The sequence below is a fragment of the Seriola lalandi genome, unplaced genomic scaffold (assembly GCF_002814215.2).
Source record: "Seriola lalandi dorsalis isolate HSWRI2012SDOR001 ecotype SW California unplaced genomic scaffold, Sedor1 jcf7180002054907, whole genome shotgun sequence".
NCBI lineage: Eukaryota > Metazoa > Chordata > Actinopteri > Carangiformes > Carangidae > Seriola > Seriola lalandi.
Window position 1 is genome coordinate 1,325,860 of NW_019525459.1, and position 18,160 is coordinate 1,344,019.

The 18,160-nt window shown below is 39.9% G+C and overlaps 1 protein-coding gene across 2 annotated transcripts; it reads left to right on the plus strand.

The window, feature by feature from the left end:
• The first annotated feature begins 4,754 nt into the window (after nt 1-4,754).
• On the plus strand, nt 4,755-18,160 carry macroh2a2 (macroH2A.2 histone). 2 transcript variants are annotated; one of them, XM_023430585.2, is made up of 9 exons: nt 4,755-4,945; nt 6,432-6,604; nt 8,755-8,861; nt 10,823-11,020; nt 12,393-12,497; nt 12,728-12,827; nt 12,934-13,023; nt 16,753-16,927; nt 17,631-18,160. In XM_023430585.2, the coding sequence occupies exons 2-9, from the start codon at nt 6,433-6,435 to the stop codon at nt 17,794-17,796; spliced, it is 1,113 nt and encodes a 370-aa protein (XP_023286353.1). In that variant the 5' UTR covers nt 4,755-4,945; nt 6,432; the 3' UTR covers nt 17,797-18,160. The 2 variants fall into 2 exon arrangements, with proteins under 2 accessions (XP_023286353.1, XP_023286352.1); XM_023430584.2 differs by having other exon boundaries at nt 4,756-4,945; nt 6,427-6,604.

Genomic DNA, 18,160 nt, shown 5'->3' on the forward strand with positions numbered 1-18,160 from the left:
ATAAAAATCCAAGTTACTATTATTATTATTATTATTAAATGGTAAATGGACTGCACTTACAATGAAACTTTTCTAGACTTATTTACCACTCAAAGTACTTTACACTATATGCCACATTCACCCATTCATACACACATTTATGCATCTCATACACTCATGGCTTCAGTTACTTTGCCCAACGACGCATTGAACCTTTGACACTTTAACATACAGACTGGAGGAGCTGCCAATTACTGGAGGACCTGCTTCACACCACAGCAGCCCCAATGCTTGGGGATTTTAATGGGACGCAGACAGTTAATACTTTTTTTAACATGTCATGTATTTATTTATTTTTATTTACATGGTTTCACCTGTATTGTCCGTTTTATTTATAATCCCATTTTATTCTGATGCAGTCTTTTTTGACCTGCACCATTTGTTTTTTTTACTGCTGATTTTCATTTGCTGTCTTCTATGATCACCACTGACACAGCAGGACATTTGACCCAACTTTATTCTGCTCTCTTAGCAGGACATGTGCAACTCAATAGACTGTCACATTCACACCTGTCCCCCTGCAAACAATGGCAGGTGGGAACCAAAACATATCCATACTAAAGGGGTTGTAAATAACCAACTTAAATGTTACATCTACAAATTACATATGAAATGATAAAGTACTGCAACTGATAATGAAATTATATAATAAACTCAATGAAATAATATTAATTAATCATATAATAAACTCAAATAATATTGCACCACTTAATAAACAACACACATTAATATGGTAAACTTATAATCAAAATAATCTAACCAATAGTGTGTTCATAAACCAAAAGTTTGTTTTATCAACTGCTTAAAAAATTAACTTTGAACCGCTACTATACAGACAGAGGTGTCCATTCTAGGTACACAGAGCGTGGAAACACAGAGCTTGTGTTCTGCTGCCCTCTACAGACTACTTATATGCTACCTGCTATTTCTGATAACATGCTGAACCTTCACTTTAATGTGGGAGTCATTCTTACAACTTGTCTTTGTCCATTAACACTGTCAGTCTCCTGACAGGAGCTCTTACTGGCATCCATAGTGCCTTCTTCTGTAAGAAACACATACATATACACAAGAAAAAGATACATTCATACTACGCTCATATTACTTTGACATATAGCAGACAAACCATATCATCAAATTATATCCTCAACTTTAACCCATTTCACATTAAGTTAAGACTTCCATTGTCATCACCATAGAGCAAAGATGAGTAAAGATAAGTAAGATATATGTAAGTACTACATGAATACAAGTATATTTATGAATATACATTCAAATATACAAATTCAAATTGAGTGTTAAAGTGAAGTGAGGTCAAATAAAATAGTAAAATAAATAAATAAAAAAACACTTACCAAATCATTCTACTCCTAAAATGAGGAATCTTAAATTATATAATCACACTCTTATTTTGACATATGATACGTGCATTATATTGATGTGATATGTTTTTCTAACAGGAGTCTTTTCTTCATATTGTATGAAATGCTGTAGAGAAATATTTGACGGCTGGTCTTCTTTTAAATTGAAAAAAATAATGATATAGCAAATACGGCACATAAATCAGCATGGTATTATGTATATACTGTTCTACCAATGATTACAAAGGTATAAGGGAGAAATGTATATTTACCATTTACTTTAAACTGTTGCTTACAATTTTCCAACAGAACTGCAGAAAAATAGAATCTACCTCTTCTATGGAACCATGACCACATGTATGAGAGTTGCCTCATTTCTAATGTGTCTAATTCCATGCTGCACTACCTTAATGTTTAGGTTGACGGTGAGAGGAAAAATCAAGAATCTTAAAAAGAGCAAAAAAATTTTCTTCCCAGGAGCTGTTAATGAATAGATGGAAATAAACACCACACACAGTTGATTATTCTTATTTACAACGTAACTGTTTTTCATTTTTGTAGTAGACTTAGATAATCACAATAAATATGACATAAATATCACACTCACCAAGCTCCAACTATACTTCATAAGGTGCCAATTCTGGGGGCGCCTTGGTGGCTCACCTGGTAGAGCAGGTACCACATGGGTTTAGTTCTAACTGGAGCGGCCATGGGTTCGAGTCTGACCCCTTTGCTGCATGCAAAAAAAAGAGTGAACAAGTCTTTACCTCTCCAGTGAGTGTATTAGGACATAAAGCTATATTTTTGTCACAAGGGAACAGAAATGTTCTTTTAGAGGTCCAAACAAGAAGGTACACAAAAGGAACCAATGTTCAAAGGTGCTGAACAGTGCTGAACCTAGGCAAGGTTTTAGCTAGGCAACAGCTGGAGTGAAAAGCCTTTGTACTTTTTTAAGTCCATTCCTGTACTTTAATTTCTTAGTGTGTACCTTCTGCACTGTGGTAAAGGTAGTGCAAAGAATGCTGGGATACTGATAATAAATTACCGTAATCTAAAAGCTATACAAATGTGGTTTTATGTGCTTATATTGTGACAATATAGTGGTATCTGGTTTGATGATAATTATAGTGTGTGTTACTCAGAGTCCCCTCTGAGGCCACAGGTTGAACATGCACTAGACCCCTACAGTTCGCTACAAAGAACATATTGGAGTGGATGATGCCGTCCTTTACATGCTCCACCGGGCCCATTCTTACCTGTATGAGCCAGGTGGTTACATGAGGATTATGTTCTTTGATTTTTCAAGTGCATTTAACACTATCCAACCCCCCCACTCTAAAAGACAAGCTGGAATGGAGGGGGGTGGATCCCTGCTTCACGTCCTGGATTTGTGGATTACCTGACAAGACGACCACAGTACATCAGGCTGGGTAACTGTGTCTCAGGGACAGTGATGAGCAGCACTGGGGCTCCACAGGGAACTGTTCTGGCTCTGTTCCTGTTCACCCTGTATATGGCGGACTTTAAGTACAACTCTTACACATCCAGAAATACTCAGATGACACAGCTATTGTGGCGTCTATCAGGAATGGGCAGGAAGTGGAGTACAGGGATCTGACGATGGCCTTCAGTGAATGGAGCAACAAGAACTGCCACCTTCTGAACACCTCCAAGACCAAGGAGATGGCCATTGACTTTTGGAGGTCTAAGCCCACCCTTCAGCCAGTCAACATTTGAGGGAATGTTGACTGGCTGATGTTGACACTTATAAATACCTAGGTGTGCCATCTACCGGAAGGGGCAGAGCCGGCTCTTTTTCCTCAGAGGGCTCAGGTCCTTTGATGTCTGCAGTGAAATGCTGCACATGTTTTATCAGTCAGTGGTGGCCAGTGTACTTTTTTATTTCACAATGTGCTGGGGCAGCAGCATGTCTGACATAAACACAAGGAGACTGGACAAGCTGGTAAAAAAGGCTGGGTCTGTGCTTGGCAGGAGTCTGGACTCACTCAGGACTGTTGTGGAGAGATGCATGCAATGTAAGATGGAGGCCATCTTGGACAATACCAACCACCCTCTCCACAACATTGTGACAGGACAGAGAAGCAGTTACATCTGCAGCAAACGACTAATCTCACTGCGCTGCAGAACAGAGAGGTTCAGAAGATCCTTTATTCCCACCGGTATCAAACTATGCAACAACTCACCAAAGGAAGTGGACTAATTTAATTATTATTGTTTATTTATTATTAACTGTTAATATTATCTATCTATCTATCTATCTATCTATCTATCTATCTATCTAATACAGCAGTATAGATTGATATGACAAGTCATCACATTATTACACTGGAATAATGCAGTTGATAACAGAAGCAGATATTATATTCATTGTGGTAGATCCAATCTCAAGGAACTTTTAACTGCTGCAAGGATTTGTATTGCATCCTGAAATTAATGTAATAATAATAACAATAATAACAATAATGATAACGATAATAATACTACCCTACTTACCCTTGATCTAATATAATCTCACTATCTGACTCTTATCATACATCATCACATACATCATTGTGACTGCTTCATGTTATTGTCTGTATGTTTAGGTTTGTCCATGTCTATTTATCTTATCTGTTAGCCTTTGTCTTCTATGTCATCTAATATGTTTTCGTTTTTTATAGCCTGTCACGCTATTTCACAGATAAAAAACAAAAAAACAAAAGGTAAAATACAAAGCACAGGTCTGTAACATGGTCTTCAATTATGGAAAGAAGATGTGATAGTCAATATAATGTAGAGCCATGTCCTCAATAAGTTGATATGTCTGTTGTCCCCTTTCATGGATCTATTGTCTCTGACATATCAAAGATGGATCAAGTGATCTGATTGGATGCTGAGACTCTCTCAGTCCCTTGTGATTTCTTGTCTGCTGCATCCAACAGGATCATCTGTCTGATTCACTTCCCACAGTCTGCATGTCCCAGGAGGAGAGATGTTACTTTACTATTTTACTACCTGTTACCTGGAATCATGCCAGTTTCATTCACATCTTATACACAGTCTACAGTAAATCACTAAGAAACTGCCTGGAAGGCTTGAAAATCTTAAGTGAATATACATACTCTAAGGCCTTTAAGTGAGGTCATTTTAGGCTGCCATTTTGGATTAGACCTACAAAACATTATTTATTATTTTAGCTTATGTGTATTTGCTTTGTCCTCAAACATCATACTATCTTTATCTGTGAGCACATCGTGTTCCTTTCAGCCAACATGTTCCCTCTTGAAGCCATGTTAAGGGGGCGTTTTCACTGAATTTTCCCTCGATTGAATTTTTCCCCTTTGCAGCATCAGTAGCACAGAGCCAGCCTCCGTCCAGACTACGTTGTTCCTGCTTGCTCTGTTGGGAAGCAAGATTACGCACAAGGACAGCAAATAAACAGAACCAAAACAAACCGCGCCGCCTTTCACAGGCGGGATTCATCTTTCTTCCGTGCAGGAGCATCTCGAGCTCGCGTTGATTCACGTCAAAGGAGGTGAAAACAGGTAGAAACTTGGGAGGGTTTTTCATTTTTCATGCCTGGGCGCATATCCGGAGTGACGGGCACCCTTTACTTTCCACGTCTGATGTGATTACACACATGCAGAGGGCTGTAGGCTACATGAAAGAAGAAGGGGCGGGCGGGGCTTGTTTAAAAATGGGTTGTTGTGGTTAATGTCTCTATTGTAGGATAACTCACAGAAGTGTGTACTGAATAATTCTGTTGAGCTAAACGCAGCCGACCTGATGTAGCTAACATTCACAAACAGCTTTACGTCTTTCTCTGATAAAGTAGTGCTTATAAATGAATCCACGTCTCTGTGTACGCTAGAGTGGCCGTTTAGGCCTTCAATTTAAATAACATAAAAGTCCGCTCTAATGTCTGCGTAGCTACGTCGAGGAGGTGTTGCTCGCTTCACTGTAATCGTAGGTTCGGTACAGTAACGTTAGCCTACACGGCCCTGCACACATTCCAGCCTCTGTCCATTGGGCTCATGTGCCGAACAACACACGCACGCATCGTCTTCCTCCACTGTAACGCCAGCAGTGAGCTCCTGCGTTAATTAGTGCATACATGGAAATGAGAAGTGAGTGAAGGCCGCATCTTATCACACTGTATACTGCTGGAACTTGTTTACATAAAACCTGAGGGGAAACCTTTCCTTTGACACATCAGCGTTTGGTTTTTAAGAATGAAAAAAGAAAAAAGAAAATATTTGCCTTCATTAGATTAGGTACGGACGTGATGTATGTTTTTTCTTCTCATAATACAACACTATTCAGTTGGTATACAAACATTTTCAAACACTGCTTAGCAGATATTGTATTCTGTCAAGCTCAGCTGAGGTCATTGTCACTGTTCATTCAGTGGGTCACTGAGGTTTTACATGATATGCCACAGGTTTCTCTTTACTTTATCATTCAATTACCTGTTTTGGAGTTAAACATTTGTTAGACTGAATATTTAGAAATGATCTATTTAGTAGTTGGTACAAAAAAGTTGAAAAACTACTGTGAAAAAAAATGAATGAAATTTACAAATGACTCTGTGAGAGAAACCTAGTTTCCTTAATCTTAATTTCCTTAATATTTCTAATTGGCAAACTCGAGGACTCGCAACACCAGCAGTGTTGACCACTCATTTGTTTGGCGGTTATACGAAGATATCAGATACATAACATATAAAGCTTCAGTTCTCCTAAATTACAAAAAGTAAGCAGTTAATTTTCATGTTATTCTTCCAGATTTAGTGGAACTACTTTCTTTCAGAGAAATAGTCCCAATGAAAACTGTCTCCATTGTATTGTGGGGATTATCCAGGTTAATAGGGACTATGTTATGGCCATTGTAAATTCTCAGAGACAGATATGTCATATGCTGGAAAAATAAAAACCAAACTAGAACTCTCTGCATGGACTGATGTGTATGTAGTTGTGTGCAGTTAGTTCTGTTATTTACTTGCTTTGGTTGTACTCCCTGTGTCCAGAGCAGGATGTCAGCCAGAGGAGGAAAGAAGAAGGCCACAAAGCTGTCCCGTTCAGCCAGGGCAGGTGTCATCTTCCCTGTGGGGAGGATGATGAGGTACCTGCGCACTGGCACGCACAAATACCGCATTGGCATGGGGGCGCCTGTCTACATGGCAGCTGTCATCGAGTACCTGGCAGGTAGGGTATGAGATGAAATTGGGTTCATATTCCTTAACAATAAAACTAGGATTTGAATAGTTGAAAGTGTAAACTATGGTTTTAAAACTCAAAAGTAGGGCTGCACAATTAATCGTAATATAATCAAAATAGCAATATGGCCAAGTGCAAAATCCAAGTAACAGGAGATGGACTTTTTTGATAGAGGTAAAATGTGTAGTGGATTGTTAGCACCACACATCATCATCATCATTTAAAAAAGATTTTAATTGAAAGTTAAATGAAAATACGACCATTCCAACTGAAATCTCAACGTTTGCCAAAATAATCGCAATATAAATTTATTGTATATATCGCAGTTTTAGTCTCTTCACTCTTCATTGTTACAATTCCCTATCTTCAAAGTTTTGAAATTTGCTTTCCGGACATTCAATACACTCATTTCAGAGTTTGACTTCTCAACTCTTGATAGAGTTTCCAAGAAAGTGTTACAAGAAAATAAATGTCTAATACCCTGTAGGTGGTGAACTACTCCGATCCAACTACCTGCTGTAAGCAATTGTCAAATCTGACATGAGAATTCCGTAGCTCTGTTCTTATTTCATTTTGTTGATTTGATTAACACAACTTTTGTTTCATGACAGAGCCACATCGATGCTCAATTTTGATTTCATTTAAATTATATAAAAAATGATATCTCCTACTATTTTTGTTTTGGCTCCTGAACTTATGTAAAGATCTTTCACTAGGACATCAGAGCTCAACTGAGAGCCTGCAGCGTTATGCTGACACAGACTGTGACATGCCGTACATACTACTGACCCTTGGAATCCAAGGTCTCCTGTAGCCATTGTTCAGAGAGCTGGATATTTGCAGCCACTCAGCCTTGCTGCTAATTTGTCCTAGTGGCCATGTGCAGCATTGAAATGAAAAAATTCCCTGTGGCCCAAAAACACTTTCCCCAGAGACCACAATTGTAAAAGAGACATCACTGAAATTGTAATCAAGATAAGTTGTTATTCTTTATATTATACAATTGTAAGTGGCATTTTAGAGTAGTTTGCCATGATACATCCATGTCAGCAACATGTCTCATTCCAGATATACACTTCCTACCCATGTTGTTTTGATTGATGTTCATTGTGACCAGTGGTTTAAACAGAGCATTGTTACATTACTGGCTTATGGTCTTAGAAGCCATGAGATTAGTTGAGCGTCCATTAGCCCTCACTGGTCTGGTCTTTTGGTGCTACCTGTTTTTTGCAGTTTCAGATCTATTCCTCTGTTATAATCCCAGAATGCAAAACTGAAACACAAGAGCCCAGTCTCTGAAAAGGGAGTGTTGAATATGTGATAAGGGTGAATTCAATGTCTGAAAGCAGAGTGTTGAATGTCTGCAAAACAAGTTTCATTACTTGAAAGACAAAGAATTGTAACATTGAAGAGTGAAGCAATTATTTCAGACATTTAAATCTTGTTATCAAATGTTTGAATCCTACTTTGAGTCTTTAAATGTTTACTTTCCACCCTAGTTTTAATGTTATGGAATATGAACCCAATTTCATCTAATAGTAGGGTGGCATCACATAATTCAAGCTTAATATACATCAGCTTCAATGACTGTAACAGAATATTTCTGTATGGATATAATTCTCGCGGTAAGCATATCTACACATGCTCACTGCACTGGTGTGTGTGTGTACACATTTTTTTAACATTTTAATTAATGTGTTTATGATGAATATTATCTGGTGTATTCATCCCTGATTGCATTAAGTTTAATATCCCTCACTAGTAACATTTTTATATTTTTGTGTTAATACAGACTGTACATTATCTAACAACCTTACCAACTCATTTCTAATACCTTCTAATACCTTAGAACATCTACACAACATTATAATCATAAATTATACCAATTATAACACAATGTTCATGATAGCACAGATCTGATTTTTAGGAAGTTTTGTGGTCCATAAAGCCAATAACACAAAGAGGATCACAAAAACTAAACATGTCTGTCAAATTGCTTTGTGTATGTACCTTTCACTGCTACAGCAATCCAGTTTCCTCACAGGAGAGTTTGGTCTAATCTTATTGACTGTTGTATTATAGCAGAACACACATTGCATGTTTGATGGGTTTCCACACAGTGTTTTTTTTCCTCTAAGCTGAGATCTTGGAGTTGGCAGGAAACGCAGCACGGGACAACAAGAAAGGCAGAATAACTCCCAGGCATATCAAACTGGCTGTGGCCAATGACGAGGAGCTCAACCAGGTAAACACAGTGCTCTACATGCAGACCCCACACCTCAGACTTAATCACAGTGTGTTTTTGCATAAGAGTTGATCATCCCATCCCTGTTTACTAACATAATGTAAACTGATGCCATTACCAAGAACAGATCAGTGTCATTTTTACAGTCAACAATAGCTTCTTGAAGTCAAAGACAGTTCAAAATATGTTTTCACCACTCGTATGTAATGAAGCTTAAAGGACCAGTGTGTATGGATCAAGTATAATATTCATAATTAGGTTTTCCTCAATGTATGAAACAAATATTGTATCTTCATTAAGTTAGTTGGAATGAGCCCTTCATATTTAGACAAGGATTAGGCCCTCTTCCACTGGACCTGCAGTTAGGGGTGTGACAACCCTGACATAGTCCAAAACCTTGATACAAACGTCCACAATCTAATGTTGCAATACCAGAAGACAGAACCTTTCTCATTAATGTTTCTGTTTCATGTTGTAGGGTCCTAAAGTCGGTGCAGAGTGCAGCCTTAACCCAACACCTGTTTCTTACTTTTTATGCACAAAGCTCACACCAACTCCTCTGAAAGATAAACAGTTTACAACTGAACTTGGGACAGAAAAACTGAACACGGGACAGAAAAATATTTCATCATAAAGCCTAAAGCAGCTTTGTCAGTGATTACAGCCTCCAGTTCTTGGGACTGATGCTGCAACTTTTATACACCTGGGTTTTTGGATTTTCAGCCATTCTTTTCTGCAGATCCTCTCAGGCTCACAGACATGTTAAGGTCCTTCTAGATGTTGGATTAGGTTCAATTAGGTTCAAGTCAGGACTCTGACTGGTCCACTCAAGGACATAAACCGCACCTCTGTGTTGTCTTGGCTGTGAGTTTCAGGTCATTGTCCTGTTGGAAGGTGAACCTTCAGCCCAGTCTGAGGTCCTGAGCTCTGGACCAAGATTCTCTGAACCAAGTATATCTCTATACTTTGCTCTGTTCAGCTTTCCCTCAACCCTGACCAGTCTCTCTGTCCCTGCTGCTGAAAAACACCCCCACAGCATCACCGCGTGATGCTACCTCCACCATGCTTCACCGTTGGGATGGTGTTGGGCAGGTGATGGTGCCTGGTTTCCTCCAGACATGACTCTTAGAACTGAGGCCAAACAGTTCAGTCTTGATTTTATCACACCAGAGAATCTGGTTTTTCACAGTTTGAATCTTATAAGTGCTTTTCTACAAACTCCAAGCAGCTTTCATGTCTCTTTTACTGAAGAGAGGCTTCCTCTTTGCTGGTTTCAGTCCACAAACTCCACTCTCCATAGCAGCAGCAGCTGTTTTCAATGAAAAGGTTCAGTGATAAACCCACTGTACACTACAGGTCCAGCAGACAGACACAGTAAGAGACTAGCTGGTGAATATAGTGGAGCATTTAGCAGCTAAACAGCCAGATATTGTTGATGGAGACGAAAAGTGAAAATTGAATTTACATTCAACACTGAAAATGAATGCTAATATTGCTCTGTGTCTGCTGGATGTGTAAATAGGAAACTGTTACTGACACATTCCCCATATTAACTTTATAGGATGATAATACTATACGTACTCTACCCCCATGTGTCCAAAAATACATTTATGCAGCTTTAACTTCTGAGCTTTTTCACTGAAAACAGCTGCTGCTGCTTCCGACAGAGGAGTTTGTGGACTGTAAAACCAAACAGTGAGCAGAAACAGGTAGAGCAGAGGGGAACTGTAGAACTCCAAGCAACACCTTTCACATTGTACACAGTAATTTGATCCATTGTTAATATAAACATATGGATAAGGGTGGCTTGAAATAGTTTGTTTGGTAACTGATAAGACAGTGTCCCCAAACAGGAAGTGACTTAACTTTCTAATGAATGTAATGGTGTGTCCATAACAAATGATGTTTGAGTATTAGGTAATAGTTATAATATTGAATTATTCTGAAATTTTCTCCATCAGCTTCTGCGGGGGGTGACCATATCAAATGGAGGTGTTCTGCCTCGGATCCACCCAGAGCTGCTCTCAAAGAAGAGGGGAAGCCGGGTGAAAGTGGACAGCCAGTCGTCCATACCTGAAAAGCAGGAAGAGCGCTCAAAGAACAAGAAACCTGTCAAATCCTTCAAGAAGGTTAAAGGCAAACGAGGCCGAAAGCCAAAGGTCAGTCAACTTAACACAACAGACGGAGATTATTTTCACATGTTGTTATGTTGCAGCCTCATGCTAAAATAAAAATCCCTCATCAGTCTACACTCAATCCCAAATGTATTTAAGTAAAAGTGAAATATCACATTTACTTAAGTATTCAGATGCTTTTAGCTCATGTTCCTCCATTTCTCTTGATCATCTCTACACCTTGACTGGAGTCCACCTGTGGTAGTCAGCTGAAGACACACACCTGTCTATATCAGGTCTCACAGCTGACGATGATCAGAGCCGAAACCATGACGAGGGGAGAGGAAGGAACAGCTGCAGAGCTCAGAGACAGGGTTGTGTTGAGGCTCAAAAACATTTCTGCTGCATTGAAGGTTCCTGAGAACAAAAGTGGTCTCCATCATTCTGACATGAAGAAGTCTGGAACAACCAGGATTCTTCTAGACCTGGACCTGGACTAACTTAGACATCAGGGAGAAGAGAGGAGACCAAGAACCTGATGGTCACTCTGGGCTCCAGAAAAACTTCCAGAAGGACAACCATCACTGCAACTGTTCACTGATCTGAGCTTCATGTCAGACTGTCCAGACTAATCCTAGCCTCTTCTCAGTAAAAGACACAAGACAAAAACACTTGCAAAACAAGATTCTCTGGTCTGATGAAACCGATATTCAAATGTTTGGTCTCAATTCTGAGCATCATGTCTGGAAGACCAGGCAACGAGCAACGGTGAAGCATGGTGGGGGGTGTTTTTCAGAGGCAGAGACAGGGATGGTCAGGGTTGAGGGGAAGCTGAGCAGAGTACATAGATATACTTAATAAAAACCTGCTCCAGAGCTCAGGACCTCAGACAGGGCTGAAGGTTCACCTTATGGGAATGTCCTTGAGTGTCTCAGCCAGAACATATCTGCAGAGACCTGAAAATGTCTGTCCACTGATGTCCCCATCCAACCAGACAGAGCCTGAGAGGATCTGCAGAGAATAACGGCAGAAAATCCCCAAACCCAGGTGCAAAGGTTGTAGCATCAGACCCAAGAAGACCGGAAGCTGTAATCACTGACAAAGCTACTTTAACAAAGTCCTGAGGAAAGCGTCTGAAAGATTATTTTGTCAAATTGCATGTGTCCAGGGTCAAGAATGAACTTTCATGTTGAATATATTCAACCCTTTTTATAGTAAATATAAGATATTCAAAATATAAGTATTGGATGTCACCTTTGGAATCTAGACGCTTCTTGAACTCAGTGTTACAGACATATTTCAGTTGGCCCCCAAGTACTGAGGTTTGATAGCCAGTAGTATTATTCATGTGTTTAAGCTGTAAATCATGTTACAATGTGTGGCTCAAATCATCTTTTTTTTTCTTCATATGGCAAAGAGCGTAGACAACGACAAAGAGTCTGTACCAAACTCCACAGTTGAAGACGGTCCAGGAGATGGATTCACCATCCTGTCAGCAAAGAGCCTGTTCCTTGGACAAAAGGTAACATACATGGATTAGACTCACTGAAGGCCAGCACTAATGTTTTGTGACAAGTAATAACTCATTAGAACTAGTTTACCTTTAGGTCTTCCATGTAGCAGTGTAAATATATAATGATATTTGGTAATGCCAACCCATACATCAGTGTTATCTACAACATTTATCATGTACACAGAATAAGAAAACAGCAGCTGTTTTCTCACACTGTGCTGATGACTGTGAATCCACAGCTTTCCCTAACAGAGAGTGAAATCAGCAAAATTGGAACAATCAAGGTGGAAGGGATAATTAACCCAACAAATGCAGAGATGGACCTGAAAGACGGAGTGGGTGAGGAGGACACGTTCATGTGTATTTTACTTCTTATGAACGAGTTTTCACAATTCCCTATGCCCGTCCAGTCTTGTGCTCAGCTGCTGCTGTCCTCTATGTTTAGGCAATGCTCTGGAGAAAGCTGGAGGCCGAGAGTTCCTGGAGGGAGTTAAGGAGCTGCGGAAAGCACAGGGGCCTTTGGAGGTAGCATCAGGTACAGACTGTCCTGGGACAGAACCTTCATACATGGAAAACTGTATCAGCTGTGCTGTATGATGTCTGTTTCTTAATGAAGAGCTATAGTGCCCTCAGAAAATACTCAGACCCTTTCACTTTTTGCACACTTTATTGTGTTTTAGATTAAATTTTAAATGGATAAAATTGCCAATAGTCTACCCTCAATAACTTATAATAACACAGTGAAAACAAGTTTTCTTTTTGCAAATTTATTAAAAATCAAAAACTGAATTCTCTCATTTAATACATCCTTTTTGCTTTAATTTTTCTCAAGATTAGTGTGGCAAATTTAATTCATTGGACACAGTTTGGAAAGGCACACACCCCTGTGTATATAAGGTCCCACAGTTGACACTGCGAGTTGGGACAGTTATTACATTACAGGCCAGCAAAGCTTCTGCAGCCTACACATTGTACCTGCCATCCCTGCTTCTGCCACTCACTAACCAGGTCCTCCTACTTGACCCTTTCCCCTCATGGGCCTCCTCTATCCGGTCTTCCCAGGGAATAGTCAGCTGCAGCAGGACCTCTTGCCTTGATGTCTCTGACATCAGGACTATGTCTGGCCTTAGTGAGGTCACTGCAGTGGTTTCTGGAAACTCCAGCTGTTTCCCTAGGTCGGCTTTCGGCTGCCAATCTTGTGCTGTTATGAGCAGCCGACCCACTGGCATTCTCGCTCAATCACGTTCATGGAGTGTCCAACTTCCACTGATCCAATCAGAACACTGTGTCAGAACACCCAATCAAAGTCACGATTCCGCCTGGCCTACTGCCTCCCGGGCCTCCACTGTCCTCATTTCAGTCTTGCCTTGGAGAATAGTTTGTAATAGTCTTCTAGCTGTACAAGGTAATACTGCTCAGGCCTCATGGCAGGCCCAACCATTTATTTATTTATTAAATGGCCATCCTTTCTTTTGTAGTCTTTCACAGTTATCAGTGGGACCTCACAGACCACTAGGGGCCAAAGAAGATTACAAAGAAGGCAAAACCAAGCCATGAAGTCCAAGGGACTGGGCTCAATAATTGTGAATAAGAAAAAGTTTAAAACACCAGGACTCTTCCTAGAGTTACGTAGCTCTCTGGCCAAACTGAGCAACCAGGTAAGAACGGCTGTAAGACCTCTGCAGATATGGAAGAACCTGCCAGAAGGATGATTATCTCAGCAGCCAGCAGCACTCCATCAATCAGGTCTTTGTGGTAAGTGGAGAGACAGAGACCACCTCGAGTAACAGTCCAGTGGCATAAATGGCATTTAAAAGAGTGTGGGGAGTATGAAGAAAAAATGTTTTGGTCTGATGAGACAAAAACTGAACTCTTAAGCCAGACCTCCAACATCAGGTACTGCTCATCACCTGGCTAAAACCAGCTCTGCAGTGAAGCCTGGGGTTGTCACGCAGCATCATGCAGGGACAGGGAGAATGGTCAGAGCTGAGGGAAGGATTGTAGTTGGAGTATATACAACCTGGAACTAGGGCAACAGTTCACCTTCAAACATGACAGTGACCTGAAGCATCCAGACAAGACAACGCTGGAGTGGCTTTGTGACAAGTCCAGCCAAAAACCCAGACTTAAACCTCATAGAACATCTGTGGAGAGACCTGAAGATGGCGGTTCACAGACGCTTCCCATACGATCCGATGGAGCACAAGAGCATCTGCCAGGAAGAATAGGATGAGCTGCCCAGATCCAGGTGCACAAAGCTTGTAAAGACTACCCAAGAAGACTCAAAGGGGGTTCTACAAAGAACTGAATTAAGAGTTTGAATACTTTTGTAAATGAGATTTCACTTTTTGATTTAAAAGAAATTCTTAAAACATGATTTCACTTTGTCATCATGGGTTTAGATTGACGAGCAAAACGGCAGTTTTCTAAGTTTACAGTCAAAGCTACAACACAATAAAGTGTGCAAAAGTGAAGTGGTCTGAATACTTTCTGAAGCCACTGCATGTGCAGCTACAGGGATTTTCAGGCAGACTTGAGTTGGGTTACCTGAACTAGCTCACTGAACTCCTCACCTGCTCTGAAACAGGTGAACCTCAGAGGATCAGATCAAAACCTGTCAACAGCCAAACTACTGACCAATCAAATCACTGGAAAAACGGATTCATCATTCCTATAGGATCCTGACAGGGACAAAAGAGTTTACAATAAATTGATCAATAATAAAGATCATTACATGTTTGTATAGATCAGTGGATGGTTTTGCTGTTTGAGTCTTTCCATGTGTCCATTCTGGTTTTAAAACAGAGCCACACTCAAAGAGTTTATCACACTAAGTTATTACATAATAACTATATATAGCTTCATTTGAATTGAACACAGATTATTTAATCTGACAGGATTCCTGACAGTGATGATGCTTTTATTCTTCATCACTGCAGCTCAGAATAACATGAGGAGACTAAAAACGAAACCCACAATGATCCACACACATTTCAATATTTCCATCATTATAAATTAACATTTCAGTCAGATTGACTCATCAGACATCAATTCACTATCATTTACAGTATATGCTCGCCTGACTTTTTTTTTCCTATTCTAGTTTGTTTACATTTCACCTTGTTGAAAATCACTTTTGGATGTCACTATAACTGAAATTACCTGCAGGTGTCAGTGTTTCCTCTCATATCATATCACAGTGTTGTTTATGATGAACAACTCCACCTCCAGACAGGTAAACTGAACCAGCTGATAACCACCTTTCTAGATTGCTAATGTTAGGTTCACTTAAGATAGATAGAAGCGATATCCTGGATATGTTGAACTTGCTTCATAGTACAGGCCTCTGCTGTCAGAAATCAGCAAACAAAAACAGAATGAATGTGGTGGTGTCAGTAGTATTAGAGGACCAAAAAAAAAAGAAAAAACTGTACAACTGTAAATTGACCTCTGTAAAGTGGCAGCCATGATGAACATCACACAAATTCAGTGAACACAATATGAATTCTACATACAATCTTATTTATTATGATATGTAGTTTTTTTTAAATTTCAGTTGATTTGATACTATTTAAACTCCTAGTAGATATTAATGAATGTATTACATTCTTAATTCAGACCAGTGTTTTCCTGTGTAAAGAAAGAAGGAAAAAGCAGAACCAAAAGCAGAACCAGATCAGCGACTGTTTAAGGCTATACTTGTAGGTATCAGTAGGGATATCAGTATTAAACGGGCCCCGGGCTAAATTATTAAAGACTGTAGCATTGATAAGCTAAGAAAATAGATTGTCTCATTGTTTCAACATAAAAGTTATCATGCATACTTTTATCTCACCACCTCACTTTCTGATTAAGATTTGTCTGAGATTCATTTTTGCAACTCTCAATCCAGACTAGATCTCTCTCTCTCTGAGCCTGTCAGGGGCAGGGCGGTGGTTAGACTCTATCTAATACAGTTGTGAACAGAAGAAAAGAAGGAGAGGGTATGTGCATTCACAGACAGTGTGACAGGAAATATCAAGGGTTGACTTAGCAGGGGGCGGGAAGGCCTCCCAGACTTAATCCATTAGCAAGGGTAAGTGTATTGTAAGGCAGTGATGAGATCAAGATGAAAAGGGAAGTGGACACTGCATTCAGACATGTCAAGTCTTTACTATGTCTTCCTCAGTAATAACACAAACAAATGAAACAGAATGTAATATCTGTATGGTTTGCATCTAAGGGTTACAGTGTCAAGCTTGTGTCTGTGTCTTTGGCCCCGCAGTGGCAGTGAGCCAAGCCAGTGGAATGGCAGCGCGCTTCATTATCCACTGTAACATCCCTCAGTGGGGTTCTGAGAAGTGTGAAGATCAGCTAGAGAAGACGGTGAAGAACTGTCTCTCAGCAGCAGAGGAGAAGAAGCTCAAGTCTGTAGCTTTCCCTTCACTTCCTGCTGGACGGTGAGCTCACCTCAAACCCTCTATGTGTCAACCAGTAGAGCTGCTCATGTGTTTTCCCAGTCAGGTTTACAAGCAAGTCAGCAAAAATAATCTACTGCTGACATGAAATTAGAATCTGTTTGATGGAAACTACACTTTGAAATGATGCTTTTGGTCTTTGAAATGCCTGTGCATTGGTATAAATTACCCAGCAGGGCCTTTTGCTGCAGTGCAACATGACGACATCCAGCAAGGTACTATGTTGGTAGGTCACATACATGCAAGTTCACATTTATGGTAGAACACTGTGTTCCCACTTTTTTAAAAAGATAGAACTGATACTGCTTCGATAACTTCAGATTATTATAAACTGCTGTGTGGTGTCTCATGGATCTGCTAGTCCAGTGGGACTTGATGGATCCAGGACTTTCAGTCTGAATGCCCAGTGATCCCTCCAAACACATATGTAAACCTGGTCGTGTGGACACCCCCAGAGACGGATCAGTATCATTATCTGCGCAATCTTGAAATTTACAATATTCTGGTGACTCTAAAAATGTGAAAATCATTTGTGTTTAACAGCAGTAATGAGTAATATAATTGCAGTGGCTGGTTGCAGCTTTTTTTCAGCTGTACTGTGACAGTGTGCCATGTTCACTGCTGTTCCTGTCCATCACTTTCTACAGCTCACACAGTCATTTAATAACTTGAATCTCTCTCACAGGAACGGATTCCCAAAGCAAACAGCTGCCCAGCTCATCCTCAAGGCAATCTCCAACCATTTTGTGTCATCCACCAGCTCCTCTTTGAAAAACATTTACTTTGTTCTGTTTGATAGTGAGAGCATTGGAATATACCTTCAGGAAATGGCAAAGCTGGACCCCAAATGAGGATTCTTGTTTTAGGGATTGTTTTTCTAAGTGTTGTTTGTTGCTGATGGTGTAGATAGGCGATATGACAGTAGGGGTTTTGGTTATGTCTTGGTTAACGAGGAAAAAAACAATATTTGTGAGTGGAGTGCTGTTCACATTTCTGTTCCACTGTCCCTTCAAGAGATTGCATTCTTTATAGATTAGATATTTCAAATCTGTAAAGTTTGCCATTATGGTTGTTTGTTTCATTGATGTTTTTACATTCCATGTACAAATATAACAGTTTTTTTCCGGCCTCTGTAGTTTCTGATACAATTAGTTTACTAAAAAACTGTGGTTCTCATTCTGCTTTGAAATAAAAACTCAGATGTTTTACACCAGA